General features: G+C 44.4%; 3 protein-coding genes across 4 annotated transcripts in view; all 3 read right to left on the bottom strand.

Moving 5' to 3' along the window:
• Nucleotides 1–43: 43 nt before the first annotated feature.
• cox7a2b (cytochrome c oxidase subunit 7A2b) lies at nt 44–2,314 on the bottom strand. The gene is made up of 4 exons (XM_070987417.1): nt 2,217–2,314; nt 1,782–1,871; nt 829–913; nt 44–124 (listed from the first exon to the last, which is right to left on the bottom strand). Exons 1-4 carry the CDS (start codon nt 2,232–2,234, stop codon nt 69–71), a joined length of 249 nt encoding a protein of 82 aa, XP_070843518.1. The 5' UTR covers nt 2,235–2,314; the 3' UTR covers nt 44–68.
• A 489-nt stretch (nt 2,315–2,803) lies between these two features.
• Nucleotides 2,804–8,089, bottom strand: LOC139347834 (cell cycle control protein 50A-like). Its single transcript, XM_070987645.1, has 7 exons — nt 7,587–8,089; nt 6,946–7,065; nt 6,736–6,843; nt 5,361–5,448; nt 5,123–5,269; nt 4,817–5,023; nt 2,804–4,476 (listed from the first exon to the last, which is right to left on the bottom strand). Exons 1-7 carry the CDS (start codon nt 7,827–7,829, stop codon nt 4,283–4,285), a joined length of 1,107 nt encoding a protein of 368 aa, XP_070843746.1. The 5' UTR covers nt 7,830–8,089; the 3' UTR covers nt 2,804–4,282.
• A 557-nt stretch (nt 8,090–8,646) lies between these two features.
• The window catches only part of filip1b (filamin A interacting protein 1b), a 29,271-nt gene continuing 16,960 nt past the window's right edge, over nt 8,647–20,957 (bottom strand). The window contains exons 5-7 of one of the 2 annotated variants that reach the window (XM_070987107.1): nt 12,444–15,216; nt 11,521–11,578; nt 8,647–9,187 (exon numbers count right to left, since the gene is read on the bottom strand). In XM_070987107.1, the coding sequence (XP_070843208.1) occupies nt 9,147–9,187; nt 11,521–11,578; nt 12,444–15,216 (2,872 nt within the window). In that variant the 3' untranslated portion in view covers nt 8,647–9,146. Of the gene's footprint in view, nt 9,188–11,281; nt 11,579–12,443; nt 15,217–20,957 lie in introns of those variants that run through there. The other variant, XM_070987106.1, reaches the window with a different exon arrangement.

Raw genomic sequence — 20,957 nt, 5'->3', positions numbered from 1 at the left:
CATCTTTTTATACAATAAGGACTGCTGGTCGGATTTTTAAAGGAAAGGAAAGCGCTGCAGAGGCTGAGTTATTTCTTCTGAGGGAACGCTGCCTTCACCACTTCATACAGAACATACCCAGTTCCTGAAAGGAGAATAAGTCTGCTTAGTTGGACATGATATTGAACACTTGGATTAAGACTGTGGATTAAACAAGTTACACAGATACAATCATTTCTGTACGACTTTCATTAAAATATAAGAAACATATAATCCTCAGGGTGGCAGGCAGCTCTACACGCTGTTTCCACCTCCTCTTCTCTGATTTCAGTGCAGTGTGAAGTGTGTTTTCTGAGGATAAAATTACTGTTTCTGTAAATGGAGTCTGGTGACTGTGGGAGAGCAATATAATGGCTGTTTCTGGTTAAATAACGGGATCTTACTCTTTAACGAAAAGGTTTATCTCTGTATGGATCCTTTCCTTAATGTGGTCTGACACAGAATAACAGTCTGAGTCTGTCAGTGGCAAAAGCAAACGGACATTGAAGTTGTGCAAACACACGAAGGGATTACTTTCTGTTTCCCTGCTGCTGGCTGCAGCATTCTCGCTCAATCCTGAACCAATTTCAAACTGTTGTCTCCATGAGTGACTCAGACGAATTTCTAGTTGAGAAAAGGACTCCCTCATTGGCAGCTGAACAGTGGGTTCTGTATTGAGCACTGACTGCCTCCTTGGCAGAGGTCTGAGAGCATTTTCTAGTTAAGAATCGAGCATTTAAGAGAAATGATAAGTAAAGAACTCTGCAGGACAGAAGCTGGTGAGTTTTAAGCAGAGAAGGAATTTCTCACCCAGGACAGTGAGGACCATCGTTGCCCTGTACAACAGAGCATCGCTCGTGCCTCCTTTCAAATGAACTGGCACCCCATTATCCTCCTGCAGGCAAGAAACATGATGGAAAACTGTACAACAAATGGCACTCAATACACACACACACACACACACACACACACACACACACACACACACACACACACACACACACACTGTACTGTACTGTTTACTTTGACTCAACACCATAAACACCATCCTGCTGCCCCAAACACACACGAGCGCATCAAAATCATGATGTTACTTTTACCTGTTGTCCAGCAACAGTTTGGATCTCCAATAATTTTGGGGATCTCGCAGAACAACACAGAAATGTTTGCTTTTCTCTTCTGACTCCATGAATGTGCATTAACATTGTTTGCTAACCTCCATCAGATTCAACTGTTACTGGTACAGTCATTGGAAACGTTGGATTCAACACTGGTTTCACCCTGGGCAAACAATCAAGACTCACAGACAACTGTGAGATCACAAAACATCTTTGGAGATGTAGCCTGCTGCTGGGTAACGGGATATTAGATATAATGATATTACAGCATGTAGCCAAATAATAATTCACTTATTTTGCTCTGGGCTGGTGCTTATTGTTCACTTACTTAGACAACAAACGTGAACAATAACATGACTTCATGTCACCACATGACAACACTGAGGGCACAAATGGTTGAGAGGCTTCAAAGAGCTGCAAGTACATGAGTTTATATATACTAAAGTCATTACTGTTGGCACAGGTGAGTCACAGTGGATCACACAGTATATGGTCGATCACATGAGAAGACTTTGGCTGCTGTTAACCAAGTGTTGACCCACTGACACTGTGATAGATGTAGCTGCAAATGATTTAACTGCAAAATGCAGTTTTAACATCTGGCAGAATGACTTGCAGTTTACAAACAGTTAATTGTCGTTGTACCTGAAACAGCTTCTGATTCAGTGGGACTTTGTTATTAGCCTGCCGGCGGGCAGAGCTAGCGATGGTCCGCCGCGCCACCTGCTGGAGCGCCTGGGAGCAACAAGAAAGAGGCAAAGTCACCACAAACAAGAGGACATGGACGATACACTGAACTCGCTTTTAACAAGTTTAATGTCCGACCATATTTGAACACAGTATAAGTGGCTAGAGGCGGTAAAAATGCTCGTAAGGATAGCACGGAAGCTAAGCTAATGCTAACTCTTCCGGCGCCATCCTAACGTTAAGTTACCTAGCTATGACCCCTAGCTAACAGTTTGTAGCTAATGCAGCCACTGATGTCTTTTGGTCGCCGACTTCCAGACCGTGTGTTTGCCTGCTTGGCTAAATAATAGTTAAACAGGATAAACGCAAACTTTGAGTGCAAAACAGACTTACAAATATGTGTCTGTTCATCTTCACGATCCGTCTTCGGTCGCCTCTGTCGCACAAGGACACCGGAAATCTCCACTTCCGGCTTCAGCGTCTTCTTGCCGGAAATTGACGGCAGATTCTATTTACGTTGTGCGCTCTGCTGCCCCCCGCAGTGCTTCACAGGAACTAATCTCTGACCTGCAATTTGGATTCTCCAGTAGATTTTCTCAAAGATAGTGTGGGTTAACGTTTGTTTTACTCGGATATCACAATATTGGCAAGATCCATGTAATACTTTATGCCTTTTACAAACGCCAAATTCTATCCTTGGTATTAATTCATGAGCACAACTCCCCCCTCCGGAGACCACTGCTGGGCCAAAGGCTGCTGATGTGAACACAAGTAACCTCCACAAACCCCGTGAGACCATGGCAAAAGTGCATTACATTAACTGAGCTCTGCCAGACTGTCACTGAGTCTAATGTACTGAATAATAGATACTACTGCACATTTATATATCTGCTGATTACTGAGCTTTATCCTTAGAAAAATAAAAAAACAAGGTTGATAAAGCAAAGGAACAATTAAACACAGCAGTCTGAGAAACCCGCTTCAATTTAAATGACAAATTTATTCTTTAAAGCAACAACACAATACAGATGAAGTATAAAAAAAACAAACAAATCTAGTGCTTCTGTTAATTGCAGTAACGATTTATCCTGGTGAAATATATTCAAATAAATAAACTTGTACACAGCACATTTCAACATGCAGCGTGTATGTTAATGCATAATCTGAGCTCATAAAGAGCTAAAAAAGGCAGGATTTGGGTATAAACTATTTTGTGTGCATTAGATTCACTCAATGTAAATACTGAATAAACACATTAACATTTAATCACATGTACTGAATCAGTTACTCTTCTATCATGCTCTATTGATATTCTACTATTATTGCATGTAAATGGCACAGAATGAAGCTACGACACCATGTTTATTTTTCTGGATTAGATTTACACACTCACAGATTACAGCTCCTCAAACCAAGACAGCAGCCTTTAAACCTTCAGCTCGACACCCCTGAGCTCCGCGTGCAAACACTGGCTTTCCATATTTCTTCAAGTTCAGTACGTTAAAACGTAACGTTAAGTTGTACGGCGCCCAGTTCCAGACGTTTGCCTTCCCCCTCACGACGACTCGGTAAAAGCGTGATTTTAGTTTGAAAGCGGGCAGATGTTTGAGACGAGGCACAAAGACGAGCCGCTCGGGCGAATATCTCTGCTACCCAGCATGCAACTCAGGACTTCACCTGACAACACTCCAGCTCCCCTTCACCGCGCCGGCTTAGAGATCCTACAGGGGCCTGGAAAGTCAGGGCCAAACTTTTCAAACCCATTCCAGGCTGTATTTATTTTCTGGCTGGAGTTTAACTTGATGAGGCTCACAGCAGGTATGTGGAGACGCTGTGTTGGCATGAATGGCGACGAGCATCTTTCCCACAACAAGAGATGTTTACCCCCATCTTTTACAGCGTACGGCAGTCTGTGCATGAAGGTATGGCGTCACAGCTGATGATTAAAACTGCTGATTACTCTCTGAATGTAGACATGGCATCATGGTGTTTTATAGACCAATGGTCTTAAAAAAAAAAAAAAACAACTGTGGAATGTAAACTCCCCCTCGAGGAGTCGGCGGCGGCGTCCTCGCCGTCTTGGTCCCAGCAAAGCGCTGCATTCATTTCCCAAACTTGCCCCGACATGGATCTTATCTTTTTAAATCTCCATTACGTTTCCAGACCTGCGTAGGAGCTCTGAGGACATTTTGGACTCTGAAGGCCGCTGATCACATGACACATCGGTCTGATGCTATGCTAATGCTACCAAATCTCTTAGACACTGTCAGACGTTGACGCTGGCTGCAAATTTTTGGCTACTTCTCCATTCAGTTTGGCAAATAATCAGCCACCGTCTAACGGTTTAAACGAAGCTGAAGAAGCTGGTGTGGATGTTACATGTTTGACGTCAGGTTGGCAGATGTGTCACAGGATCAGCGTCCACGGCAGCAGAGGTGAGCCGGAGGGCGGCTGCCGTCTCAGTTGGAAATGTCGGCGCTGTTGTTGCGGTTGCCGCATTTGTGGTGGATGATGAGCAGGACGACGCCCAGGAAGAAGCAGACCGAGCCCACGGTGATGTAGGCGATGCCCAGGAACGGGTTCTTGCCTCCCATCCAGGAGATGGTGCTCAGGATCATCCGCTTCCTGCCCTCGAAGCTGCGAACAGGATAATCTGGGTTCAACCGGTTAAAGACGAGACCAGTAAACGAGCTGGTTTTCCAGACCTGAAACTAAATCCTATAAAAATTCCAGTAATTGAACACTGTGTGAAAGCGGTTTGGACAAAGGCACCTGATCATGTGACTGTCTGTACTTGTGGTATGCAGCAGCTAATGGCTGACCGGAACGATAAGACGAGATACTGTTTATAGAAAAGGGTTTTTAACCAGCACTCAACCTGTAGACCAGTACTCTGTCCTTTGACTTAAGCAGGAATTTGAATGCAACACTTTCATTTGTAATGGATTATTCTTACAGTTTCATTGGTGCTTGTACTTTCACAGTAAGGATACTGTAGACCACCTCCAGAGTGTAGTTTCCTCGCGGCAGAGTTGGAACCATGTTGCTCGTCTTATTGATGATGCGGTAGAGTTTGCGGAAGGTCGGCAGGGCGGCGGTTCTCATCCACACGATGAAGTCCTCGTTGACGAAGCCGTTGTTCTCTGCGACGGTGTCCAGCTCGTAGACGGGCCGGCGCCAGTTCACCGGCTTCGTTGTACCTGGAACAGAGAGCCATGATGAAGTGAAAGTCTGACGGTTCTGCAACATAACTGAATAGAAACTTACAAATAAGAGAGGAAGAGAGCTGCTGCTGGTACCTTGGAACACGGCGGTGAGGTTTGGGTTGTTGCCTCCAGGGTTCCTGAACTTCACGTGCTTGTCAGTCCACCAGGCGATGCCTGTCTTTGTCAGAGGAATCTGGATCTTTGTGCCGTTGGGATCGTTGTAAAACAGCTCCAGCGTGTCTGCCATGAAAGGAAAAGACACGATTAGAACGAATCATGTAAATCATATTGACAGTCTGTGTCTGGACAGCAGAGCAGGAAAGAGGCTCACCATTGAACATGCTGTTGGCGATGGCTCCACACGGCGCGATTGGCTTGTTGTCATGAGCAGCATAGGGCTCACACTCCTTACTGGGTTTCTGTGGGTGAGGAGAAGGTGACGAATGACACCACATGTACGGTCACTGGACGAACGGCAGAGTCGAAGTGTGAAGTCAACTTTCTTTCCTGCTGCAACAAACTCTCAAATCAACCTCTCTGAAAAAACTGAGCTTTTAGTCTAATTTGGTTTGTGCTTACAACAGAAGACGGCTCATTGTTGTTCATTTAAAATGAGTGCTGAGCATAAACGCGGGAAGTGAGGGTAGCACTTGCAAAACCCCTGCAATCAGCGCACTGCCAGCAGCCTCTCCAGTGGAGGACTGGGAGCGGACCGAGCACCTTGACCGCCGGAGCCAGGACCCAGCTAATGCTAACATTCATGTTGTTTACATCCGCTTTACGAGTTGATGTTTGGCTGCAACAAGGTAGATAATATACTGGCCATGTGTCCAACAAGCTATTAAGCGTGTGTGTAATGCATACAAAGTGACCATTGAAAATATGGAGCAGCTCAAAGATGAAAATAGACAAAAGAGGAGAGACCAGAGCCAAGACTGGAGGGCTGTATAAGCAAGAAGCAAGAATGTGCATGGAAGCACTTCATGATGACAGTGGTGGAGGAAATGTTAAACAGGGTTTCCACAGTGGGACTGAAAACGCCAGCCCACCACAGAGCCAGAGCAGGATGAGGCCGTGGATTTAGTTACAGAGGAGCTGAAGAGGAGACTGGAACAAGAAGGGATGAAAACAGCAGCTCTTAGAGAGGACGCGGTTATTAAAGCAGCCACCGAGAAACAAACAGGGAATGCAGACTGCCTCAAACCTCCCTTGCACTTAGACAGAGCCCAGCTGGAGACGATCGGGGACGTCAGAGGAGATTCCCCCTGCACCGTCTTAAGACGTGCTTACACACCACAATGACCCCAGAAAGACTCACCAACCTCACACTCATGAATGATCATGGAGATATTATCATCAGCACCAACCCGGAGCGAATGGCAGTGTTCGGAGTCCTGTGATGCAGGTAAGATAATGTTTTTGTTTGTTTTGTTTCAGAGGACGTTCCTGCAGCCATGGTGCTGAATGAACGTTTCCTCCAGAGAGAGATCACTGACAGCAAATCTCTGGCCAATTTTAGCTCTTTGGCGTCCTCTGAATGAGGAGTATCAGACTGACAGACTGGTTCTACGTGCACTGAAGTGTAACTAATAAACCGTCTCTGGATTTCTGGCTTTGGAAGTTGAAATCTCGTGTTCTCGTGCAGCGCTGCCCCGGCAGCCTCAGCAGTGTGATTATGCATTTTGTCATGTTGCTGTAAGTCATACCATGAGGGATTCCATGTCTCCATTCAGCTGGCTGTCATCTCTTGATTTGACGTAGCGGCGGTGATTTTGGTAGAAGTTGGAGAGGCCGTAATACATGAAGACGCTGCTCTGTGTAAGATAAACGTATAACAGACAAACTGTTCAAACTGGCTGCAGGGATATCTACGGATGGTCATCTGACGTTTTGAGCACGGAAAACATTTCTCTCACTTCGTATGGCTGCTCCAGGTAGAAGGGTATTGTGCAGGTGCAGGGCCTTGTGCTGTTCCAGCTGAAGTTCTGGGAGCAGTTGAAGCAGGGACTGGACATGTCAACACCTGTGTAGTCAACCTGGAAGCAAGAAAGCAACCATCAATACAGGAAATTTCAAAACAGCAGCTACAATGTGCTTTAAGCCAGTATGCAAATATATAAGAATATAAATGCCAGTGCTGCAGATCATTGTAATCTTACATCCCCACGAACTGTTCTGTCGTGTAAAAGAGCATCACGCCAGACTCCATTCAAAAATCGCCCATTTTAGCGTTTTCACTAAAATCAGACACACTGTCGTGGTAAAGTCGACCAACCATAGATTCTTATGCAGAGTTGACGTCTGTTAAAGCTACACATGCTTCGCATTTTGGTAACGTACGCGGAAGAAGATTTTGGGAAAAGCAAGCTGATTTTTGTGGAAATTTGCCGGTATGAACGTCACACTGAAGTGAACATTTTTTGGGTGGAATTTGGTGGTCTGAGTGTACAAGCCAGCTGCACAGTGTCTGTGTCTTTGTGTAGAATATCTATCATTACACGGTTAATCCAGGTGTCATACTGACCCTCTTCTGGCATGCCACGCAGCGTTACGTTACCTCAAACTCCTTGATGTTGTTGGACGTTACATACAGGCCGATGCCGATGGGGATGAATATGAGTCCGATGATGAAGAAGGCAGGGAGCACAGTGCCCGCGGTGAGGATGGGCTGCCAGGCGGGCAGTCTCTGCTGTTTGAACGCGGTGTTTTCGGGCTTCTTGCTCCGCAGAGTCCCGCCACCGGGCCCGGACACGGTGATATGTCCATCCTCATCTTTGGCGTTGTAGCTAGAGGCCATCATGACTGCTGCTCGAAATTCCTAAATTATTAGCGTTAGCCACCAAACACTGTTAGCTCCCCGCTGTCACGAACTTGGAAAGACACCAGACTTGAACCCCCACTGGTGCGCTGACATATAACGACTTTTGTCTTAAACTGCCCAATTACGTTGTCATTTGTTTTTGGTAGCTTTGTGATTCAATCCATTATTTTAACGACTAAGCGGCTAGCTGGAGAGCTAACCACAACAGCTCCTCCAGGAAGTTTGCAAACAAGGAGAACGTATTGGAACGTAACGTGTGATGACGTCATCAACTCACTACAGTGAGATTGGCTGATCCTGACACTCCTACAGTAATCACTCCAATCACGATCAGAGTAGGGCGGGTCATAACTGAAAAAGTTTTGTTTGCAGTGGCGGTCGCTGCTGCCTTAAATGCTGTCAAGAACATCGGATTTATTGCTAGTAATGAACCATCAAAGGTAACGTATGGGGCATTTGGAGGACACGTACACCTTTCTGATATTTAATAAAATAAGTGACATGTAACTGAACTAAATTTATTGTCACACACCTGATGTGTTTTTACAAGTTTTTTCATGGAATGATGCGTAACAAGTAAATTAGATTTATGATCTTGGGCAAACTTTTTATACTTTACATACTATATAAGCATGATAGGCATTAATTTGAAAGCAGGAAAAAATCTTTGGCAACAATTTATTGAAACAAAAAACAGTGGAAATTAGAAGGATGAAGAATGTGCTTAGTATCTCGTCCACTGTATGTCTCCGATGAGATGAAAAGGATGAAATGAGATACAAAAACTGCTAAAGTAGTCTTTCATTACAATGTTGATAGTTGAAGTTTATTTTTTATCAGATAATCCACTGTTGGACCATTCAAAGTACATGCAGTCATTTATTCTGTGCCTGCTTCCATCCACAACAACAGGCCATTCATTATGCATTATCACATCCATGTGATTAAAGAGTGTCAGTGGTCAGAAAACTGTTTTTATTCTGGGCTTTTCTAAAGAAAACTCCTTATGTTTATGATTCCATGAAATACACTTTAAACCAACATGCCACTGATTTCCTCTCACTGGTCTTCCAACTAACTAACCACAGCTTTTGGTATGAACATACAACATTTCAGGTTATGTACTCCAAACTGCATAGCACATAGATAACACACTGTCTGTGTAAAGCTCTTCATTTCAACCTGCATGCTGTTGTTGCTGTAATGGGAAGTGGTGAAAAGGCAACCAGGAGTCTTTGGAGGGAGGGATGTCTGCCATCAGACACCTTCAGGTATCTTCTCGTCAGAGATCTCAGCTCAGCATCGGTTGTTTACTGAGGCGGTGTTCAGCAGCAGACCTGCGGTGGAAGATTACAACTAATGTGTGTGTCCTTGAAGGCCACGTTACAGTCAGTAATTGGAAGATGTCACCTTGCATTATAGGCATTTGAACATTTTATGGGCTGGATAATGAATGAATTCATTGTAAATCACCAGATGACTCAACAGTGAAAATGAACATCAGTTGCAGCTCTGCAGTCTCATTTCATGATATTGATATTCACTATATCACTGCGCCCTGTTCAAAGCTGCTGACAAACCTGCACTGCAGCCACATTTAACGTCCCCGTCCTACACCTAGTTTTCTGTTTTCTGATTAAAGTGAACTGATTAAAATGATTGCTGACATGAAGATGATGCTCAGATGTGATTTTAATAATTCTGCTCAGCCTCTGATATCGTTCCCAGGAAGACCATTTGATCCAAAAGGTCTCTGCAGCAGCCTCAGGTGATGGCCAACATGCTGCAGCTGAAACAAAAACGCGCTCTTCGTGTTTACTGGACGCTTCCTCTACGCTCTGTTACCATACCATCGCTCGGTCCTCGCTGCATCGTTTAACATCCCTCCTTCACCCCTTGTTTCCTTACATCAGCAGTATTTCACAGCCTCTCGTCCTCTCAGCTCTTTGATAATTAGAAGCTAATTAAGGCAGCATTTTGTGGAGATGAAACCCTTTGCTGTGGTCCCCAGTTTCCTCTCAGGAAACACTATAGCCTGCAGATAATTGTGTTTTATTGATTTGTGTTAAATCAGAGATTGCAGTGAGGCAAATATCAGAGGATGTGTTTGGCCACAGCTGTGGTATTAATCTGATTTATGAGTTCAGAGCTGTCAGATTTCTAAGTGGTTTTGGTTTCTGTCTGACAGTAAGAGATCCCTGAGTCATTTTGTATTTTTGTACTTGTCCACAAGAGGGAGCTAGATCCTTACTGTATGCACTGTGTAACGCTGTAAAGATTAGATACGAGATACAGAAATGTGCACTGCAAACACAAAGATTTGACGTTATCATGCAGTGTCATGAACAGAGCAATGTTCCTTTGTTTCCATGTCATTGGCAGAAGTTAGATCTTCACGTAAGATGTAAAAAAACTTCTTTCAGACCTTCACTATGAAATGCTTTTGGCATATACAGACATTTCTGGGACAACCAGTGTCCAAAAATCTGTATCTTTGGGCACGTTTCCTGGCAAAAAGGCTTTCAATCAATGTTTTTCACGTACATTTAAATGTTTCAAATGCAATTATCATCTGTACATGCTGATGTGATATATTATTGGAACATCTCTTACCTTAAAAATATGTTGTTGATGCTGTTTGTAAATTGTGAGATATGTCCATTTAAAAGAGCCTGAGCACAAAACCTTGAATTTCTATCTTAACGAAAGTCAAGTTCTGGATACGAACTCAATTCTGGACACTTTGTTTTGAGTTTACTTTTCCTTTTTCTATGTCCAAGACATGTTCAGACAGCCCATGGAAACGTCGCATGAAACGTACATGAATGCGTGGTCTGAACATTAGTCTTCAATGAAGACCCAACACCCATGAAGACCCATGAAGACTCTTCATGGGTGTTGGGTTGGGTTGTGTTTAGCAGCATGGGTTAATAATCTGGAGGTTTCCTGCTTGATTCTTACCCGTTTTTAAGTCTCACAAAGCTCACGCTCACCATGAACAAATGAAAGCTACGAAGCAATGCCGCACTTGGTTCAGAGATAAATAGCTTTTATTTTGGTGCCTGTCACAAATGATGACAATTCATACTGTCACAAACAATTCACAGTGCTTCAGTGACTGGAAACCTCCAAAAGCGGCGGTGAAATAAACACATGCTATGAAAAATGTAGTCTAGAGCTACTGCCAAATATCACTGAGATGAAGTTAATCAAAATGCACTCAAATGCTTTGCGAGACATGCACAGATGCTTCATGAAAAACAAACCGGTGGAAATTAAGAAAAAACATGAAACTTTAAAAACCTGCCCCTGAAATAACATAAAACATACAGAAATGCAAACTGAAGATGATTTAAATAAAATAATGTTTGGGAAGCTAAGCTGTTTTAAGAGGGGTCCTCACACACACACACACACACACACACACATCATTTGTGCATGTATACTGATGTGCAACTAATATTTGGCAGCAGATTTGGCGACAAACTCGATCATGAGACGTTCACACTGAGTCTTTGCCGTGGCAGCGTATTTAACCCTCAACTCTTGCCTCCTGCTGTGGAAGCTGTGGACTTCCTCAGCTCAATTTTCATCGACTGGCTCTCGGCCCGCGACTCTAATCTCGTCACTGTGGACACCCCCAGAACCGCCTTGCTGCTCGGTTTCATACCTTTTGACACAGGGATCCGCGTGGCTGCGCTCCGAGCTGACTGCACATCCGAACTGGGCTGGAATGTAGACAACAAAACACCATGAGGACGGGATTGGGATCATAGAGACGCAAACACACAGAGCTGATCTGTTGTTAACTGTTCTTATGTAACTGTCTCGAAGGTATCACTGTTATGTTTAAGCGGGATTACAAATAAAGAAGAGGTGAGCTCTGCAGTTAGCAAGGTTTTTGGTTAGCCCTGTTCCAGGATCACAGTGCTACAAATCACTGTCCATCTCCCCTAACTCAGACACTTCAATGAGCTTCTCATAAAATATGTTACAGGAAGAGTGTTGAAAATATCAACATGTTGGTCGGCAAAGCATGACTTATTGTAAGAAACATCATTGTGATTAAAGTTATTAAGAAACATGTAACATAGCCCTCTTGGATATTAACAGGTTGGGCAATACTGTGAGAGTTTAGAAAGCTTCTTATATGGAAATTTAACTTCCACAGTGCAAAAGTGCAACATCCAAATTGGTGACTTGTTGTCCGTGTTTGGTTAAAAGGAGTGAATTTGTCAGTTGGTAAATTTGTGTCCGTCTATACAAGAGCCTTAGACGGGGTCTCTCTGGGATGTGGGATCTAATGCGTGTCAGATCATTCCAGTGTTAGTTCATACCGGTGAGATCACGTGTTTATAAATTCACTAATACCTGGAGAGAGTGCTAGCTAGGGAGCACACACCACCTGATTTCATTTTGAAACATTTCAGAAGCAACTGCAACGTAAAAGATCAGACACGGTTCAGATATTTTTGTTGGTGGATCAGGAACAGGCAAAATGTCATTTATGCCCGTATGCATGTGGAGTCTCGACATATTTAGAAATAACAAAAGATGGAGGACATTAAACATAATGATCCCCAAAGCTCTCACCACGGACTGCGTAGGCCTGGAGGATGCCGAGGTGATGGGTGTGATTGTTATGCTGCTCGTCATTTTGCTCGGAGTCGTCTTCGCCGCTGAAGGTTGTCGTGGGGAGCGGAGCACCGTTCCTGTTAGCATTTCCTTGCTGCTTTCTGAGCCCAGACCGAGCATCAGCACTGGACTGCTGCAGCCCTCAGAGGGCTTCTTTAACTGTGGACCCAGGTGGATGTGGATCTTGTTGTCCTCAGTTGTGATGATGTTGCTTTTCCCGTTGTATGTCCTGTAAGGCGATGGACCGGGTTGCTTCTCTGGGGTCACCTTGATCACAGTTCGGGCTGCTGTAATGTTGTGAGGTTCAGGTGAAGCACATGCTTCAGCCACGGGAGTGGTACTGACTGTGATGATGGACACCGGCGACTGAAGGCTGTCAGAGCCGTTAGACTTGTCTGGACTCTTGGCCCTGGAGATGGTGGTTATGGTGACCGGAGATTTGGCTCGATCAAGACCTCCTATCAGTTCACAGGCTTTGCTCTTTGAGGTCACAGTTGTGGGCTTAGGGACGATTGTGATGCGAGGTTTCTGAAGGCCAAGAGTTGGGATGATGGTGGTGCTGGAGAAGAAATCCTCAGCTCGAGGACTGGTGATCTCCAAGGTGGCAGTGCTGTTCTCATGGTCTGGGGTCACTCGGATGCGCAGTGGTTGTCCTGGCTTTTGGGACATGGTCATCTCAGGTGGACGGAGAAAGAATGCCCCATTGATCTTCTCAGGAGTGGTCTGAGTGAGTGTGATGGCCTCCTTCTTTTTCATCCAGGGTATACTGGATTTTCCTGCTGCAAGCTCTGCCGATGCTGGAGGGTATCGTTCAAGAACTGTTGGTTTTTTAAGACCACGTTGTCTGAGGTTGCTCATTAAATGGTTTTCCTCAAGGACTGATTTCCTGATAAAGCCTGCCGCTGTCTCATCCTCAGCAGGCTCGCTACCCATCACATCTGTCTGCACTGCTGTGGAGGTAACTGGGACATTGACCATCCTCCTACCATTCATACTGGGCCTCAAGGCGCGACTGTATCGCTTGGTGGCTTCCAGCTCCTTGATAAGATTGGTGACTTCATGGCTCATGCTCTTCTTCTTCTCTTCCTCTTCCATGAACCTCTGTTGGAGGACAGAATAATCCACCTGTAACTGGGAGAGCTGGTCCTCCTTATTCATCAGTTCATGGATTTTCTCCTTAAGCGCCTGGACGTCCACCTGCAGCTCTCTGGTTTTAGCCTCCTCCATCTTGCAGCGAATTCTAAGCTCGGCTTCTGGACTCATGACCTCGCCTTTCTCTATGGCCTTGTTTCTTGCGATCTGACTTTTCATTTCTTCAAGCATCGTAGAAAGGGTATTTGCTTTGTCCTGCTCTGTTCTGAATTTCTTCTCCAGTAGATCATACTCATCCTCTGTTTTCATTAAGTCTCCTTCTACCACCTCAAGTTGTTTGAGCCTGCTCTTAAGTCTTTCAATTTCTAGTGTGAGCTCTTTCACTTTGTTGTCTTCATCCGGATTTCTGTCATTGTCCTTGTTGGCCCACTTTCTCTGCATTTCCTTCTCTCTCTCCTCGAGTCCATCGAATCGTATTTTCATACCACTTATCTTAGTATTCAGATCCTTACACTTTTCCTCTTCACTTGCAAGTTTAGTTTTTAACTCGTCTTTCTCTTGAATGAGGGTTGTCACTTTGACCTCCATTTCTGATTTGAATTTGAGTAGTTTTTTGCTCTCCTCAATCAGCTTCTCTGTGACCTCCATAACCTTGCCCTGCTCTGCTTTGAACATCTTACTTAAATCATCACTTTTCTGTTCTTCCTGTTTAAGTCTCTCCGCCATATTTTTCCGTTCATCTACCAGTATAACAGTAAAGGACTTCAGCTTCATAAGGTCGTCTTTGAGGACCTTTTCTACCTTTTCGAACTTTGACTCTGAGCACTCGAGTTCTTTCATCCGTGTTTTTACGGTCTCCAGCTCGCCGGCAAGATCCTTCACGGCACGTTTCTCTTTTTCCAGGTTTGTATGAAGCTGAGAGCACTCTGTTTTGCTCCTGTTGAAAGCCCCCTCCAGTTTTTCTAGTTCAACCATTCTCTTCTGTAGTTTGTCCACCTCCAACCTCAGCTCCCTGCTGTGGTTCTCCTCACCCTGCAGCTTTTTCCTTAGCTCCCTGCACTGAGTCTCTGTTTTGGTTATCTCCTCATCCTTGCCCTCCATCTCCAGCACTCTTTTCCGCAGGTTCTCCAGCTCGGCCATGAGAGAGGAATCCCCGCACTCCCCTTTGCTGATCTTCTCCCTCAGCTCCTGCAGGTCCTCCTCTGATTTATGCAGCAACTTGTTGCTCTCCTCCAGCTCTTCAATCTTGTGGGCCAATCCGGCCAGCTTTAGCCTAAGCTGTCGGCTCTGGGACTCTTCGTTGGCCAGCTTGGCAGTCATCTCCTCGTGTTCCTGTGCAAACTTGGCTATGCTATGCTCTAGTTTAGCCTCCAACTTGAGGACCTTCTGGTCGTCCTGCTTTGCGGCGTCTGTGACCGCCGCCAAACGCTGCTCTTTCTCCTGCAGTTTCTGGGTCAGGTCCTGGACCTTCTGGCTTTGTTGGTCAATCTGCTCAATATGAAGCTGCCGCTCATCTACCAACATCAGGGCAAAAGACTTGAGCTTAACCAGCTCCGCTCTGACCTTCTCCAGCCTCCTGCTGTGGTCCTTGTCCTTACGAGCCTGGTAGGCCTTTTCCTGCTCCAGCAGTCTTTTGAGTCTAAGAAACAAATAGGAAATACAAATGAGTGGATATTAATACCAGCCATATTTTCAGAAGAACATTGTTTCAATGCAGATGACAAATCACAAATTCATTTTATACCAAAATGTTTAGAAATATGGTAACAAACATGAATAATTGGATGCAGAAATGGAAAAGGCAATTATTATCAAGCACCCCTGTAACCTCATGTGACAAAGTTTTGTTTCTGACAAACCTGATGACATGTTGTATGCTGTAACCAAATAAAAGATGATGCACTTCTCTGAAAAAGCCCCTGCAGACTCAGAATGAGAGCATTAACCGCCTGATCCTGGTTTGGGAGGCAGGCAAGCAGAATAAAAGGCAGCAGCAGGATAAACGAGGGAACAAAGAACATAAAAAAAAGTGGTAGATAAGGGCTTGATCATGGCTAATTCTCTCTGACAGAGCTTATCCTGTCCTGTCTAGAGTTCAGTAAAGGGAGGAATTATGGCCGCAGGTCAGGAACTCCATTAATATGTAGGTGTGTAGAGTTGGGAGCTTGTGGGCTTTAGTCATATCTGCTACCCAGCTGGCCATAGTCAACCACCTGAAGAGCTGATAATACTCCTAATAGAATCTAATTCATATGGATATCAATGAGTTCCATGATGGTCCCAATGTTCTTTCAGAGTTTATTCCAGCTTGTCAGAAATAAATTTATTGGATTGAAACTGCTATATCTATCCTAGTTTTTGCCCCACCAATATCACGGATTGCAAATGCTAAAACAACTCAAAAACTGAACCTCTAGAAACACAAAGGCAGGGGGGGTAAGGTTGTGGTCTTACAGAAGGACAAAACCTATTCAAGTGAACAAATGAAGATTACACCACACACTTCTGATTGCACCACAGTCAGTAGTTGTGTAAGGAATGAAAAAACTGAGCCTGAGAGAGAAGTTCAAACTTTCACTTTCTCACCTGCGAACACCTGCTTAATAACATGAAGTAGGTGTGAATGTTGGATTGTCAGTTTCGGAAAGTTACAAAACATACACCGATGCAAACATCAGACAGGAATGGGGGACTGGATTTGCCATTTTGTCTTCTACTCTTACAGAGTAATTTAACACCAGACTGAAAAGCAGTATTTTGCCTATTTTTAACCTCTCTGGTCTGTTTCACCTTTGACCAAACCCATCATCACCTGTGTGGTTCAGTGTGCTCAGAACTGTGCTCTGTAACACCTGTAACCATGTCCAACACTTATGTCATGGGATCCTGGAGTGCACTTGTACAAATTGCAGCACAGTGAGAAGTTAAACCACCAGAGGTCAGCAAAAACAAGATTTTCAGGGAGTGTTAAGTTACCCTTTAAGGTGCAAGCAAATTTCGCCACATGTTGACTTGCCAAACATCTGGTGAACTGACGGAACAGACTGGCTGTAAGCTAGCTAGCAACATACCATGTGTGTGGAGTGTGCCTGGGTACAGCAGGACTCTTACTTCCCTCCAGTATCTCTCATTTTTCCTCCCATCTCTGTAAGTTATAAAGTACATTCAGGAAGCACAAAGTTTTGGCTCAAGCCGGAACATTTTCACCTTGCACAGATGCGTCTTTGCTTCGCTTTGCATCAGCCTGGGTGAATTCGCTTCTAATCGCATCCACTCGTGTCTGTCCACTGACTTTGTATGCAATTGTGCCACCTCCAAAAGGCAAATACAGTTGCTAGATATCTTACCACTGTACCTTAAACTTGCATCAATGCACCAAACCACTGAGAAGAAGCAATAAGAGTAAGAGGCTCTGCAGAGCTGCCAACAAAGTTCTGCGAATTCAACCTGCCAGAGTGAAAGTCCTGTTGGTGGATGTTTAACGAATCTCTGCGGGAGTCTGTGTGTGGCTGAGAGACAGTCTGCTGCAGTTCCCCTTTCATGTGGGCCATGCAGAGTCTCATCAGACACTTGAATACATAAACAGGTCCCAGCACTGCGCAACAAGTGTTCTGCAAGTTTGAATGAAGGAACAAATCCAGAAAATTCAGCCTGTTCCTCCGATGTCAGAAAACTCTTCCCCAGAAACTTTGTTAAACTTACCAACGAGTTGGGATGCAGGGCAGGTTGATCCATATCTGAGCGTGTTTTTAAAGCTGCTGCTGAGTCTCTCGCAGGGTCAAGAGAGGGAAGGAAGGAGGGGTCCGACTCCGCGGGGAATTAGCCATCACATTCCAAACATGTCATCAGTGGACAATGAAAAAGGTGAATGTTGTGCTAAACAGCAGCGCTCCACTGGCCGGTGATGTCATCCACCCCTCCATATATGGGCAAAGAGGCCCTGCCCTTGTTTGGACACTGAGGAGGAGGGGTTCAAACCGGGGGGTGGGGGGGGGCTTTCAGCAAGGTCCCCTTTTCTCTCCCTTTCTCTCCAGGGAGGGGACGGCTGGGCACCAGGTATGACATAACACATGAAGCCACTTTTGAGTTCAAACATTTCTTTTTTTATCCTTTTCCTAAAACGCTGCTCCAGTTTGACCTCATTGTCTCCTGTCCGTCTTGCAGCCAGCAGTGTTTCCATAGAAACAAGGCAACAATGCAAAGCGAGAGGTTTTGTTTTGGAGAGGACAATGCCAGACTTGCACAGTCTTTCTCATTATAATCCCCCTGTTTCGTGCAAAGGGAAAAGGCATGGATATAAATTCTCCATAGCGGCTAAATTGTATGTGTGTGAGATCATAGCTTCAGACTGCAGAGGAGGCCTGTGGTTTGCATTGCAGAGGCTCCTAAATGAGCCAAATATGAGCAGTGCAAAGAGCTTACAGATGCAGAGGCTTTCTATGCTCTCTCTTATTCCAACAACATGTTACACATACATATCAACACGGCGTCACACCACTTTTACATTAATTGGAAATGTTTTGTGGCTTCGATGCTTGCACTTTTGGTGGCTGCCAGTAATTTTGGAGATCTTCTGCGACACACATTTCAACTTTAACTGGATAAAAGCCTACAACAAGATATCTTTAATTAATTTCAAGTCACAAGACTTGAAAACAAGCTGTCTCTAGGTCTCTTTCCAGAAATAAACAGACCTTGTTGTGAGCAGTTTCATACAAGAACTACTTTCTTTTGACTGAGCTCTGAACTGCACCTGCAAACTGTATCAGAAGGAAGTGTGCATCTCAACATCATGCAAGCCTTTAGAGAAAATCTCATTTAGCATTTGATCATCTATGATGAAAACCTCTAGTTAATTCTTCTAACAACGATCTAAAAAATGAGGCATCCTGCTACATGAGATAAGACCAGAATTTGAACAAACTGGATGATACTATAACGTGTCGATTAGCAGGGGTTTCAAACTCCTCTGTGGTTTAGACTCCAATTTAGATGAACACCAACAGGCGGATTCTGATATAAAAGCCTTGCAAAGTGCAGCCTTAGCTGGTAAATGCATGATAATCCTCCCTCATTCCTCTTACATGCAGCTCGGATGGCTCCCCCTCGCTCTCAGGATGCGGAGTATCTGTCATTATAACCTCGCTGGCAGATGATGGCTCTGCAGAAAGCCTCTCTCTGCTCAGGTCTATTCATAGCCTCTGTGCTGTCAGAGAGGGACAAGAGAGCCCCAAACTCTCATAAAACCGAGCCGAGCTGAGCCCACAGTAAACACATCAGACATGAGGAGATGCTGATCTGCAGCTAATTATAGTCGCAATAATTAGCATCCTTATTAACATTCAGAAGAGACGAGTCAACAAGAAGGCTTTGACACTGAGGAGGAACATTTGTTGTTGGGATTTTTGTTTCAGGCCGCATTTTTGACATGAATCAGAATTGTCCACCACTGTGAAATTACAGAGAATCAAACCTACATTTTTCTGAGGACAGACATGGTTTACTGGTTAAAATCGTAACTTCTCAAACCGCACAAACCCCTGCCAGACTGGGATCAGGGGCCTCAGGGTGGCCCAGCACTCAGAAGTCACCATCCCATAAGAGAAAGCTCACAGATTTGAGTCAATGACACTGTTGTGTGTTCTGTTGCAACCATGTGTCCTAAAAGTTTAGTTCATAGCTCCTAATTTTCAGCAGCAAATATATTAGAGAGAAACGTTAGACAGATTATGTTCATCAGCATAATGAAGAGGTAACTGTAAAAGGCAGCTCCTCTCACCTTTCTGGAGCATTTTAGGGTCTTTCAGCATATAGTTTTTTTTTATGGCCGGCTAGCATTTCAGTTCACATCTCTTGTCAGCGTTAAAGCACCTAAAAACCACCTGCTCAGCACCAAACAGCAGGCAGGAAGTGGAACATTTAGCAGCTAAAGAGTCAGATATTTCTCAGGAGCTGGTGGAGTCCAAATCAGAGCTAATGAAACTTTGGAATAGTAGAAGAAAAACTGGAAAATGTTCACATACATAACTTTAGGTGACATTTCACTGCAGTGGTATTACTCGAGTGACATACTGATGGTACTTTGTGCAGCAGAGTTGTATTTGGCTGTTATGCAAACGGAGCATCTAATCGTCCAGCAGGATCTCTGCAGGGAGTGACGTCACCCTCTCTGCGCTCAGGGTCGACTCACTCACTCGCGATATCACCTGCAGCGAATCTGCTCGCTGACTGCAGCCAACAGGAATGCGTTATCAGAGGGAGCTGAGAGCCGAGAGCCGGGCTGGACTCACGCTGAAGCCAGGGCGAGCTGTACGTGGATTTTTAAAAGGCAAAAGTGCATCGGATCAGTGACGATCTGATTCCAAAACTCCAATTTTCTTACAGAGAAGTCAAAACATTAGTGCACAGACTTCTTTTCAGATGCAAACCACCATCAGCAGTGGTGGAAGAAGCAGATCCTCTATGTAATATTTGCCTCTGAGATGTAGTGGAGTAGAAGTATATAGCTACATAAAATGGAAATACCCAAGTAAAGCACAAGTATCTTGAATTTGTACTTAAGTACAGTACCTGAGTAAATGTATTTAATTGCATTCCAGCACAGTGAATCAGTGCAGAGAGCAGGCTGATTGTAGACAAACACAGTCAACAAACCTTCTCTGACTATAACAGAAGCAGATTAGAAGGATCTCTGTTTGGGCCGTGCAGAGATATGAGACCCAGTGAAGGTGAATGAGGTGCAGTGAAGCGGTGTTCACGCCGGTATTTGAAGTTTTATGAATCATGGAGAGCAGATGTGAGAGATTCTCTGACTGATGGCCGGACTGTTTCAACCGGCTCTGATTGCAGCATGAGAGGGGTTTCATACAGCACGTTCACGGGCCTCAAAAACAGGACCGAACGGCCAAGAATTCTAAGTATTTGTACACCAAGGTTCATTTAAATAGCACATTTTTTAGTTTTACGCAAGATCACAGGCCCAGAACGATAAGGGTGCTGACATAAATAAGAGCCAATGAGTTGTCCATAGATGGAAATGTACAAATAAAATTCAAAAATAAATAAAACCACATTTCACCTACTGTAAATACACCTACTATTAGGTAAGTATAAAATCACGTATATCGCTTCATAGCTTTAAGGTGATGCGTGACACATGGTCCAGATCTGGAAGCTGGTCCAGTCTTTCAGAGGCCCTCGTCTGAACTGTTGCAGGCTTTTAAGGAGGCAGAGGACAACGCAAGGAATGTCTGATTTTTCTACATATAAACTGAACTGAAGAGACATCAGGAAAAGGTGAAATTGCATTAAAAGTCCCAAAATTAGGACCTTAAAGTCCTGCTGCAGCCCAGAGCCTAAACAGTTCAGGTGGCTGTGCAT

This window comes from Chaetodon trifascialis, chromosome 19, assembly GCF_039877785.1.
Source record: "Chaetodon trifascialis isolate fChaTrf1 chromosome 19, fChaTrf1.hap1, whole genome shotgun sequence".
Taxonomy (NCBI): Eukaryota; Metazoa; Chordata; class Actinopteri; order Chaetodontiformes; family Chaetodontidae; genus Chaetodon; species Chaetodon trifascialis.
The sequence above is the reverse complement of the archived record's forward strand: the minus strand, read 5'-3'. Positions and strand labels throughout refer to the sequence as shown.